Source organism: Canis aureus, chromosome 20 (assembly GCF_053574225.1).
Source record: "Canis aureus isolate CA01 chromosome 20, VMU_Caureus_v.1.0, whole genome shotgun sequence".
In the NCBI taxonomy this organism is placed as follows: Eukaryota; Metazoa; Chordata; class Mammalia; order Carnivora; family Canidae; genus Canis; species Canis aureus.
In genome coordinates, this window is record NC_135630.1 from 49,267,859 (window position 1) to 49,281,212 (window position 13,354).

Here is a 13,354-nt window from a genome sequence, read left to right on the forward strand (position 1 = left end):
CCTAATATTTCCATTTCTGAGTGTTAGTCCTAGAAAACTAAATGAGAAATTACAAACATATTTAGATACATGTTTGTATCTTTGGGGGGAAAAGTTAACACAAGAACACAAGAACAAAACCGCACACCTAATAACTGAATGATACATGGTTAATTATATAAAGTAGGGAAAATGCAGACAATGGGACACTGGGCAACCACTTAAGAATAAAAGCATCTAATTGTGTTAAGAAACTGAATGAACAGAAACCAAAAACAATAGTGGACTTAGACTGGGACTTATACTCTCAACTACCTTGTTTCTCAGAACTTTGGATTTGGACTGAATTACACCAATGACTTTCCTGGTTTTCTCTCTCATTCTCTCTCTACGTGCGCGCGCACACACACACACACACACACACACACACACATCCATCCTCTTGGTTCTGTGTCTGACTAATGTGATATATGTAGTTATATGTAAATATATATAACATATAATATACAAATATATATTACATATTATAAAATACTTTCCTCATTAAATTTTGATTCTTTTCTTCTGAGAAATTTAGCTAAGCCCCAGTCAGTTAAGATTTACTATTCACTTTCCTTGTGCCACATACAAAGGGTATCTGAGTTGAGACTATTAGGATAATAACAGGTAAATGGAATAAAGGAGAAGCATTTCAGTTCAATGAGCTGTTTGAGCAGAACATCTAAGAGTGGAATGGTCCTGCCGTAATGTGACAAGGCTGTGTGTGTGTGTGTGTGTGTGTGTGTGTGTGTGTGTATAAGTATGCTAGTAGTGATGGGAGAAGTAGGGTAGCTACAAACGTGATTTTATTATTGGAAGAGGAAATGTACTGTAAATATTGCTGAGAGATAATGCTGTGAATGTTTTAAAGAAAGTTAAATCCCATATAAATGAAAGTCTGACCCTTGCAAGTTATCTTAGAAGTAGGAATACACAGTTAACTTGATACTGAGTTGAATAGTTCTTCACAGTATTGATTTTTAAACCTCACAACAAAAAAACATATAACAGCCAAAATATTGTCAAGATAGCACACATTAGATTTTTTTCAGATTTGGTTTTAACCTAAGCAATATCACTTACTTTAAAAATATCAAAACTCTCTCCAAATAAGCATAGAAAATCCTAGATTTTATTTTTCTCTAGGATTTTCTGTGGAGTTTTCTTTTTCCTCCATATGTAGTAATAAGTGAAAATGTCCATCAAGAGACAAAAGTGAAGGCTTTCAAAGAACAAATCTATTTCTTAACTTGAAGGCTACAGTAATAAAATTTCCATGTGGAAAAAAAAAATCTGTCACCTTCATAGATCCGAATACTTTATAGACTTTCCAAATGTCTATTAAGTCCTGCACATTCAAATAGTTTTCCACTCTATGAAAAAAAAGAAAAATGTACTACCAACAAAACTTAAGCAAGCACTATATCTTATCTTTTAAAGCAATTTTTTGTTTCCTGTAAGGCTTTTAGATGAAATAGTACACACTAGCTTTTCATTAAAAATACGTGACCACTACCAATTGATATCTGAGGCTGAAATCTGTATTTCCAAAAAGCTCATAAGGATAATTGACTATTAGGAAGATATCCCAAGGGCTTAATATTCTCCTGTCATATAGAACTTTCAAACCATCTCCCTTAATGGCCATCCAATGGCAAAATCCAATAAACCATTTATAATTTTGTATCCTCCTTAAATTGTCTGGACTTTCTCTTTCTTCTTTCTTTCTTTCTTTCTTTCTTTCTTTCTTTCTTTCTTTCTTTCTTTCTTTCTTCTTTCTGTTGATATTCTTTCATACTCTCTACTCCTTTGAATTGAAATAATCTACTTTGACAAGTTCCCTCCAATTTCTATTTTTTCTCATTTACTTTTGTTGATTCCTTTATAATACAGTATTAAACAGTAGTCTTTTCTAGATTCCATCCTTAATCCTCTATTCCTCTTCCTATAAACCCACTCTCGTGTCATGGCATAAAATGCACCACATCAAGTGGCCCCAATATCTCCCTCTAGTCTTCTCTCTTCCTATTTTGCCACATAGGCTAAATTCTGTTCTCAGCAACCATAACCTTACTTTCAAACCTATTCTCTATCTCCTTAAAAAAAGATTTTTAGTCATTCCCCATCTGTACAAATACTATACATTTTTTTTTTTTTTTTTTTTTTTTTTTTTTACTGTGAAACTATCACTTCATCTATGGAGTTTTCCTCTCTCCAACTAATCATCATTAATTGATCTCTATTGAGATGTTTTCCCACAACACTTTGGTCTTATTTCTTTTTTTGTTTCTTAAGTTTGTCTCAAATGTTTATTTAAATTCCAGTTAGTTAAGGTATAGTGTAATATTAGCGTTAGGTCTAGAATTCAGTGATTCATTACTTACACAGAATGCCCAGTGCTCATGACAAGTGCCTTCCTTAATTCACATCACCCACTTCACTATTATAACAATTGCCAAATGGAATTTTAAGTTTTTTAAACCCATTCATCTACTAAAATAAATTTTAAGTTCTTAGAAAGTAAAAACCATGTTGGAATTAGTATAGCATAAGGAGAGTAGTACAGTGTAAGAGTTATAACCGGGGCATGAACTTCACAATCAAACAAATGCTTGAGTCCCATCCGTTCTTAGTATGTAACCTCAGTGTTATAGTCTGTGAAATGAGGATAACAATTACATGATGATGATGATGATGATAATAATAAGAAGAAGAACAGCATAATATTCTAACTTTATATAAAATATATAAAGTGCCTAACATAGTGCTTGGCAGAAAGTATTTGCTAAGTCAGCTTTAGCTCTTATTAATTATCTTTCCGAATTTACATAGGGTCTCTTTCATTATAGGTTATCAATAAACATTTGGCAAATGAATGAATGAATGACAGCAGAATGTCATTCTCTCCTCTGTGCTTCTTTTTATAGCTTAAGATATTTGAGGGATTCAGTAAGAATTACTGCTACCATCAGAATACATTTTAGGTTGTAAAAAACAAAGGCATGGACAAAATTCCCATAAAACCAAATGCACAGAGACTAACATATGCAAAAGTAAAATAATTTTCTTCTAAATCTTTCCAATTAATGTATTTTTCCTTGCTGAGTTTAAAAAATAGGCTGATTATCATCTTATAAGGCCAGGTGCCTCTGATGATACTTGGTAAGAGTAAAAAGTGGAGAACATTTTTGTGGGCTGCTATCCCATGAAAAATGGATTCTGGGGACACAGGGGGATTCTGTGGGCAGGCATAGTCCTACACCTATTTATGGGAAGGAAGGAGGGTGGGTCTGAAATGTTATGTGTACTTTGCCTGGACATAATGAAGAGGGACAAGATTAATGAAGACTGGGCCCCAGAACAGGCATTACTGGTGTCCTGAAAATGAAGTAACATGGGTACCTAGATCAATGTTTGGCTAACAATCACTCTGGACTTAATAACTCTGAAATATCCAAGAATCTCTTGCCCTTGCTCTTCTTTCCTCCAGTTGCACTGCCCAGGTTCCAGTGCCCATCACTTTTCTCATGAAGTCATGCCAAACCGTATCATGTGGGGCCCTTGCAGCTGGTCTTCAAGGCTCTCCCACACACATCAATGAGCATCACCTTCAAAAGCCAACTCCTTATCTCAAGCCTCTCCCTCAAATCTCTTTGGCTGATCATTCATTTCAGGATCCTATGCAATCCCCTAACTTTGGCATAAATAAGATTCTAATTTATCTTTTCAGTTTTGTGTCTGTCTTTGTGCCCCTCCCCCTCCCAACTACAGTCACCCTTCATTCTAGCTATATACAACCACTCACAGTTCCCCAAATAAGCCATTAAGTCTCACATCCATGTCTTCGCTTATGCTATTCTTTCTTTGCAGAATGGTCTTCCCAACCTCACTGAATGTCATGAACTACATAAACCACAAAAGATTGCCTTTTTGTTAAGCTTCCATTTCCCATTCTGAACAAATCACTTGCCCTGCTAAGACTCCACTGCCCTCTCTTTTTTGCCTGTGTTCACACTTATATTATTATAGGTTAATTAGTTGTGTATGAATTTTCACCCCATTAATTAATGAGCTCCTTGATGCTGGGGGTTAAATTCCATTCATCTTCACTTGTCTAGGATTTAGCATACTTTCAGAGTCAATAAATATTTGCTGAATGGCTGAAGAAATTTAGGGTGGAGCCAGGTTGAGGTAGAACTGAAGAGTCTCCTCAGTCTTCACTTACACAGGTGCAAACCTGAGTATGAATGAAAAGTCAATGCCTTAAAAGATCAGTTTACATACACTTTGTAGACTAATATTTAAAGTGTTATTTTTGGATGTAGTTTATATAGGAATATTGGTTTGACATATTCAAATATCTTCTAGAAAAAAAGAAGGAATACCAATTTTTCCCTGTTTAATTAGTTTAATCACTTCTCATATTTTTTTGGACAATTATCTAAATAATGACATTTTTAAATAAAAAAATAGATTGTGAACAAAACTGTAGAGTTTTGATAATGAAACATGTGAATTTCAATACAATTGTGCTTCAAGACCATTACTAAGTACACTGTGATACCACCATGGGGTTAGTATGAGGTGCCAGTCATGGTCTCTGTTTATGACATGGGATATAAAGGGGGATGTCACATATGATCCATCTCTAAAGCTCAAATACAAAATGCAGAAATAACTTCCATCATGATGAACATTGATAGTTACCCCAAAGGTGGTCCCTGAAATTTCTCAGAGCAAATAAGTTTATTTGACATGGACAAGTTAGTTGAATTAGGAGAGAAAGATTTAAACTATTAGGAAACAAAATTTTTACCATGTACCAATTTCTTCTATAAAGAAGTCTTTCTGGTTAAAGAGTGTTCTCGGTGAAAATTTGGGAAACAAAAGAATGTATTATTATTTCATCAGCACTTGAAACGAAAAGTCAGTTACTGAAAAGAAGCCACTATTCCAAATATAGTATAGACTATAGCAATAGGGTCTAAAAACCCCGCTTCTGTACTTCCCTAATTAAATGCAACTATTCTAGGAAATGTATTTTTATTAGTTCCATGAGCTTTTTCATTCCTTCTGTTATACTTCTAGACTCTCTAGCTGACTGTGGTGCATACACTTGTCGGTGAGCGAAGCAAAGGTTAAGTGTGTGTGACACAGATGAGCCCCGAGATTAAGTATACACTGTGAAATGCATGTGGATGTTCATGATTTAAACCAATGAACTGTGGCCTGAAATGATGTCACACGAAGCGCAGTGGTAAAGTGGAAGGTTAAACCTACTTGCATCTCGGCTCATTAAACGCAGTTAAAGTGCAAATCCCCTCATTCTGACAGTAGTGATCACAAGGGTTCTCTTTCTGGTCACAGCGCTGACTTTTAAACCCCACAGAGCATCTGCAGAATTTCAGTAAAATACAGCTAAATAAAGCGTCTGACTTTTTTTTTTCTAAATATGTTTCAAATTTATTTCATACAGAGATAGTAACATATGAATAAAACTTTGTAAAGTACGCTCATTTCTCTCTCATTCACACTCATCACATGCTGCTCTGACAAGGTGGGGACAGAACGTGGATATGGATCGTAGGTAGACGTCATCCTTCTAGTGCAGCGGTGATCAAAGAAAGCTCAAAATAGAAACCGTGTAAGTGGAATGGTTTTATTTCCAGTTGTCCATTATGGACAGAGGGAAGAATATTAAATTATAGATTTTCTCACAAGCAGAGAATCTCCAATACTTTCCAAATGTTTAAAAACCCAGATTCAACTTCATGAATTCCAAAGGAGACAGGGGCTTAATAGGCTTACGTAATATAACACTCTAAACCTGATACAAACATCAAATAGCATTATACATTTGAAAAGATACCTCAAGTTCTTTTGAAAAGAATGGATGTAAGTACCAAGTGTTCACAAATATGATTATGCCTGGGTTTCCCATATATGAATAAGGTCAATGAAATTAGAATAATTTTCCCTGGCATTTCCAACTTCAAAGATCTGTGAATGTCTTTAATGTGCATGATGCTAATAATTGAATGAGCTCTTCCTTATGAAATCACTAGCAAATTGATGAAGGAGGAGATTTTGCAGCACACGAGCCACTGAGGGACAATACTTGATCAGAGATGTCCATGAAACATTCATTTAAAATGGATTACCCCCTCCACCACCAAATAAAATGCAGAACAATAGAGGAAGGATTCCATGTACATACAAAGTCATTCCACAAAGTGCCCACAACATTATACAATACTCACAGACACACAGGTACATTTGTCTCAGGGTCCAGCTGGCATGTGCCACCATTGTAACAGTAGCCATCACATAACTGACAGCTAGAGGCAATCTTTCCATTAGTGCAGCTGCAGCAACAAAGAAAAAAGAAATCTCATTGTTACTGGCATCATTATTGTTGAAAGCTGACATAAACTCTCTGCAGATGAGAATATTCATCATAGAGGAGTAATAGAGGCCTCGCTAAAAGTAAGTTTTCAGAAAGACAGACTTCCTGGAGGCAAAGTTTTTTTTTTTTTTTCTTTTTTTAACAAAATGATGAAAGACAATTGTTTTCTTTTAGTAATTTTCAAATTTTCAACCCATTTTCTTAATATAAAATTTTAATATAGCTATATATATGTGTGAAAAAATATGCTCTAATGTCTATCACTTACACTACAGGTAGACATTAGCATTCATTTATTCCCTTTTCATATAACTAGGGTTTGGTGACATTGGTGTGAATTATAAAATCACATGATCAAATATTCTGGAAGCAAATGCTTCAGCTATTTCTCGTAAACTGTAAAATCTGGTCCAAACAAACTGTTAGGAGTTTCAGATTCCAGGTTTTGTAAGAAAATATAGGATTATCTGATAGTCATTTTATCCCACTGTTTCTCTTTGATTATGTATTGTAATTAATGTCATTTTTTTTATTCTAACACACACAAAAATCATGGTAAGTTCATTGAAAAAATAAACAGTAGTGTTATAGGAACAATATGTAGGATGGCAACAAGGTAATGAGTTAGGCTTTCTTGGGAAAATTATGGAAACTATTTTAATTCACAGTACATTACATGTCTGAGATAAGAATAAACACTATGGCTATTGCTATGGAAAAAAAACAAGCATGACATTAATGGGAAAATACAGAAATTTCTTACTTGCCATGTTATATTTTGGTATAAACGCATAATATTAGATTGGACGTTGGAAATTATTGGGGGAAAAGACAAAAGTACATCCACATCCTAAAATAGTAAGAGATCTCTTGTATGAGAAATAGGGTGATAGAATCATATAAGCCTTGGCTCAAAGCAGAATTACAACAGATCATGCCACTATTCTGATTATGAGATCATGTTGCACTAGGTGTCATGAAGCAATCAGTGGTGTCACCATAAATCTGGACATAAGCTTGACATGTAAATCAGGTTGCAATATCACTGATCACTTTGATCCTCTCCGTGATGGACATCTATTGTATTACATCCATCACAGGGTAATTCCCAATGATCGGCTAGATGCCTAAAATGATCAGTTAGCGATCCTGATTAATTCATTCCGTGAATGTTTATTTCACCTCATGTAGGTGGTGAGGCTGCTGAAAAAAACACCAAATGGCTTATCTTTTTTCCAGGTGTTTAATTTAAAGGTATTTTTTAAGAGCCTGGATTTTAAAAATCACATTTCTTTTCAAGATGAACAGAAGCAATGAGTCAACTATGTACACACTCTAAAAAGGAGATATGTGAATGTAGAGCCAAACATGAAGAAGGAAGCAGTAGTTAAAAGTTCCTAAGATTTAGCAAAGAATGCCTTAAAACTAGAGGCACTGAATATGGATACAAAGTGAGACAAGTATACATTTAATGGTATTGGTGCCTGATATGTTAAATGGATCTGGATTTCCTTGTCCCCCATCTCAGCCTCCTTAAAAATCAAAAAGCAAAAAGTTACAGTTTCTTGTTCTATGAAAAGGACAACGCCAGAGAGAAAACATAGCTCATTTTATATTAAAGAATTTCCTACAAAAAAGATAACTATACACCAAATACCAGCTTTTAACAGAAAGAAAAAATTCTAAGTGTTCATTGCTTTTATCTCCTGCTTTCAGGAGTTATAAAAGATATTGTCTCTTTCTCCTTCTAATAGTTTTATTTGCATCCTAAATTGAAGACAGACATTTGTATATATTTCAAATGTGAAATACAAATTACTCAAATCATTATAATGCTTCAAAGAGTTCAGCTCATGTTTTAATGCAAGTTTTATTCATAATTTCATTTCTTAGAGGCATGTCACACACACACACACACACACACACACACACACACACACAGTTTGTGATATATCTCTTTCCAAAAGTTAATTACCAGTTGTCCATTACACACAAAGAATTGAAAAGGTATTATTTAGGCTATTCAAAATTATGATCAAGTCTTTCTTCATCAATACTTACTTGGATTTCCACAAAGGAGAAAAATATACAATTAGCTCCATTTTTAAAGATTATATTTATTATACTTGACAGAGTATCTATTCTAGTTGACAGCTCATAGACTGTGCATTAGAAACACACCTGACTATCTGTAATCACAAATATAGATGGAGGCTTGAATTTTCATATTTAAGAAAAAGATTTACTGTAATTCAGTTGTGTTTTTGTTTTAGTGTAAGTTATTTACCTATGAGACAGAAATTCTAACATAGTGTACATGTCATTTAATGCTAAGATGAAAAATATCATAGAAATGAAGACAAGTTTGTCTTCATTTGTTTCAGAATACCCAGAGTCTTGTTTGTATTATCACACTTTTATATATCTAGCCTATTTGATCAAGTATTATACGTCTATTTTTAAACTTCCTCTATCTACTCATTTGCTAACAACTGTTCTTATTTATCCATCTGACATATTCTTTCCCAAAAGGATCCTTTAAGAGTCCAAAATTACAGCGTTGGATCTTCGTGGCATGCTCAGATTATGAGGTTCTGGTGTTTCTAGGTGAAGCTAATTTTCTCTGTAAGCAGGCAGTACTGAAAGCCCAAAGAGTCTCACTTTTTCTTCATATGGAACTTCCCCTTGTAATGGAAATAGGGTGTCTGTCTCTACATGAGCTTTCCTAAGGAAAACTGGGAAGGCAATTGCAGTTTTTAGCCTGTCTTAGATGATAGTCTAGTATTTCCTGTATGAATGGAATGGAGTTGCAAGCAAGAGACTACAGTGCATTTCTTATATGGTGTATTGGACATAGAGAAAAATGTATGTTCGTTCACTAATGGAAACAAAGTTCTGTCTTGCTAAAGTTTCATCACAAAGAAGTGACGAGCTTAATGAGCAAATATGATTTTGGTAGTTTACATGAAAATGCATTTGCTTTTATATACTTATCAAAGGCACACATTTATAATTAGTCATATTTTCAATTACTTTACTTAAAAAATAATGTACTTTCAAATGACCCAATTTGAGGGTTTGAGTAAATGTTATTCATAATGATAATACAAATCATATTTAGAGTAAATTCTAAAATGAGAGTAAATAAAAAATAAAAAAAATGTTGATGCTGTCTGTAATAAAATTTTATTGGGCCTTGTTTGGCAGAGCAACATAATTCAGGGCTGGCATCCTCACAGAGCTGTCTCAGTGGAAGCCATGGCATGAACACTTTACAGCATGCTTCTCTATCTCATATTCTCATTTATTATACTCCTAAGCAAGACAAGTGATGGGGTCCAGTGCTTCATAAGCCCTTCTTTTAAAAGGTTTTTAAAAGAAGTTCAGAGTAAGGACTGAACTCTAACCTCAGTGGCATCAACTTGTTTCGCGACAGGAATCCGAATGGCATTACCCTGTAGCTGCGATGCTCTGTTTTCCATTCACTTGATCTTGAAGCCAAAGGGCAAAAGGCAACGTAACCAAAGTCTAACTTCGACGTTTATATTGTAGTTGCCTCCTAGGGAACATTATTCCTTCTACTTATTTTGGACCATAATACTTAAAGTCAGATAAAACCTGGAAGATCAAAATGTATTTCCAGTAGACAGGTCTTTTGTTTCTTCCCCATAGGCTCATTTTGTAACAGAAAAATAAACACTCATCATCAATGATAATAATGAAACATTTAAAAGCCTGAGCTATTCTAATTTAGGGCTATGACGAATAGCTTTTTGAAGGTATGTTACATTTCATATTTCTTGCTTATTATTAGGAATAGTCTATAGAGGGAACGATCTGACCATATCATTACATGATTATATGATGAATTTTCATGTTCTCTAGCAGCACATAGTAGGTGTTGAATAAGTTAATTTACTTGAAATGAACTGAATTTGATCTATAATCAAACCAAAATAAGACAAAACAAAGACGCAATGGTCACTCTAAAGAATTCTAGGATAAAAAAGAATTTACATGACTTTCACATTTATTGCTTAACTGCTACAACCTTTTGGCTTCAAATGCTTTAATAAATTAAGCTGTATGTCCACTTACTTGCAAAATATATCTTCACTGTCTTTATTTATAATGCAGTGCCCCCCATGGCACCTTATACATTTGTCAACCTCACATTTTGGACCTTCATAGCGTGTTGGACAGACACATTCAACACTTCCGTCATCTCCAATGGTACAGGATTCAGAATTCACACAATAGTGGTGACACACATCTAGGAAGAACGCACAACAGACAAAAATACATTAAAATACAAGATGCTTTTCTTTTGTCACAATAAATGTAACCATTTCACTTAACATTTAAAAATGGTCAATCATTAAACACATATAAAAATAAGTAAATTGATTAAAACACCCACATATAAAAACAGCCAATCAATAAGTAGATTAATTTACAAAATCAGTTTGTGATAACATGTAACTAGAATTCTTTAATAGTGCTATTGATTCCTCTTTTTGCCAGTCAGGCATCATTTCATCTGCTAAAAAAAAAAGAGGTAAGTTATATTGATAGAATGCTAGTTGTGGTTCTGAATTTCAGAGTTTAAATTAACCAGGTTCCTTAGTTTCCTTCTAATTGAAAATATTACTACTATTCTGAAATGCACAGAAATACTCAAGATTTCTTTGGACGTCATTTATTGTTTCTTCTCCTTGCACCTTTTTCATCTGGAGAAGGGTAGTATGTGGTAAGTGGGGGAATCCTACCTCTGCATCAGCTCATTGTGGTGCAAAGAAGCTTCCCTCTACACACAGCAGAACAGGGCCACTATTTCTGAACACCCGGACAAGTGAGCAAACAAGGAAACAAGGAGATGTGTCTCTCATGGAATACCAAGAGAAAAGTGAACTGGGAAACTGATCCATCATGGGTGGGAAGTGAACAGAAGTCTAGACTATTTGTGGTTCCCCTCCTAGCTGAGAGCCAAACTTCCCAGCCAAACTTCCCTCCTCATGGAGATAAAAACTCCATGTGGTGTGAGCCTTTTATTTGGAAAGATGTTTCTTTTCTAAAGATTTTATTTATTTACTTGACACAGAGTGAGAGAGAGAGAACACAAGCAGGTGGAGTGGCAGAGGGAGAAGCAGGCTCCCCATGGAGCAAGGAGCCCAAATTAGGGATTCATCTCAGGACTTTGGGATCATGACCTGAGCTGTAGGCAGATGCTTAACCAACTAAGCCACCAACGTGTCCCTGGAAGGTGTTTCTTACTGTACATTATAGACAGTTTTCTCAACTACTTGAGGAGACATCTTCAAATATTTCTATCCCTCTTGAGTGGGAATGAAAAAAATAAAGATCATGTAATAATACAATAGCCACACTATCTTTGTAATTAGACATTCTGACTCAGTCTTTTGAAGAACAGACAAGTGTATATGTATGTTTATATATGAACATATACTTTAACACATTCAGAATATTGAAATTCATAATACAATAATCTTAAGCAAAAGAACTGGTTGGATCAATCTCAGACTTTGTGTTTAGAAGCTGCAATTTCCTTTTAGCTAAGTAATTGTGAAGCAATGTTAAATGAGATTAGCTGAGATAAAAATCTCAATTTATAAACTTTAACCTGCTGTAAGACAGTTATAGTGGGTGAGGAAAATTAAAACATAATTTATAATCCTCATGTTTGTATATTTATCTAGCCCTTTATTAAATCAGACAGAAATTAAATTTATTGACAGCTTTGCTTCATATTTATGGAAATTTATTTCAAGCATTCTTATGCTTGCTCTTGCATTATGCCAAGTACCCTCATTGTGATTCAATGCTTCAGTCAATTAACATGGTTTTGGCTATATTTAAGAAAAGTAGCACTTTCGGAAGGTGAGAGACTTGAAGATCTAAAAACCAAGTCAGTGTTAGTATCTATCCATGATGGTGTCTGTTTGTTCCAGGCTTGGTGGCTATAGTGTACACATTACGAATTGTTTGTATTTATGAAGAATGTATGATCAGCAGCTTATATGATCTTCTTGCCCCTATTCAGTGCAGAAATCTCTAAAGAATAACTCTCATTAGTTTAGGTTGTTCAGTACCTCTTTCTGACAAAGAGCTCTTTTCATTTCGCCCCCTCCAATTGCTTAAATGTCATCCTTTCATCCTGGTTGTCCAATGGGACAGAGAAATTGGCTTATGTATCCTTCCAAGATCTTCACATGATGTCCTTATCCATAGTGGATAATTCATCAAAATCATATAAGTGATTTATTTGCAAATGTAAATTCCAGTACTCATTCTTGTTACCACTGCCCACTTATGCCTAGATTCTAAATTCATTAATCTGAAATGGGACCCAGGTGATTCCCATGGGACTGGCTGAGGAACTAGAATTTGGGGACTGGGGAACATAAGAAATGGTGTTCTTATTAAACAAATTTCACCGATGAGTAAAGGACTACGTTGTTCAATAGTTGTAAAAGGATTGGATTTAAGTAAAATAGCTTCTTCCTTCCTTTCTTCCTACCTTCCTACCTTCCTTCCTTCCTTTTTCCTTTTTTTTTTTTTTTGAAAGACAAGAGAAGGCACATGTGAGCAGGGGTGGGAGGGGCAGGGGAGAGAGAGGGAGAGAATTCTAAGTAGGTTCCATGACCAATGCAGAGCTCAATTTCATGACCCTGAGATCATAACCTGAGCCAAAATCAAGAGTCAACACTTAACCAACAGAGCCATCCAGGTGACACTAAAATAGCATATTTCTCAACTAACTTTGTGATCCTTAATTAAAATCTAATCTTTAATCCAAAATTTTGGAAATTTTTTTATTTTTTAATTTTATTTATTTATTTATTTATTTATTTGAATTTTGTTTTTATAACCACATCCCTGAGAAGACCCTAGAAAATAGAAAAAATTGGG

The 13,354-nt window shown here is 34.6% G+C and overlaps 1 protein-coding gene across 8 annotated transcripts in view; it reads right to left on the reverse strand.

Moving 5' to 3' along the window:
* The window catches only part of LRP1B (LDL receptor related protein 1B), a 1,828,472-nt gene that overhangs the window by 39,453 nt on the left and 1,775,665 nt on the right, over positions 1–13,354 (reverse strand). For 6 of the 8 annotated variants that reach the window (XM_077861563.1, XM_077861559.1, XM_077861560.1 and 3 more), the window contains 3 exons: positions 10,523–10,697; positions 6,279–6,383; positions 5,299–5,412 (listed from right to left, as the gene is read on the reverse strand). In XM_077861563.1, coding sequence (XP_077717689.1) covers positions 5,299–5,412; positions 6,279–6,383; positions 10,523–10,697 — 394 coding nt within the window. The remainder of the gene's footprint in view (positions 1–5,298; positions 5,413–6,278; positions 6,384–10,522; positions 10,698–13,354) is intronic. The other 2 variants (XM_077861564.1, XM_077861562.1) reach the window with 1 other exon arrangement.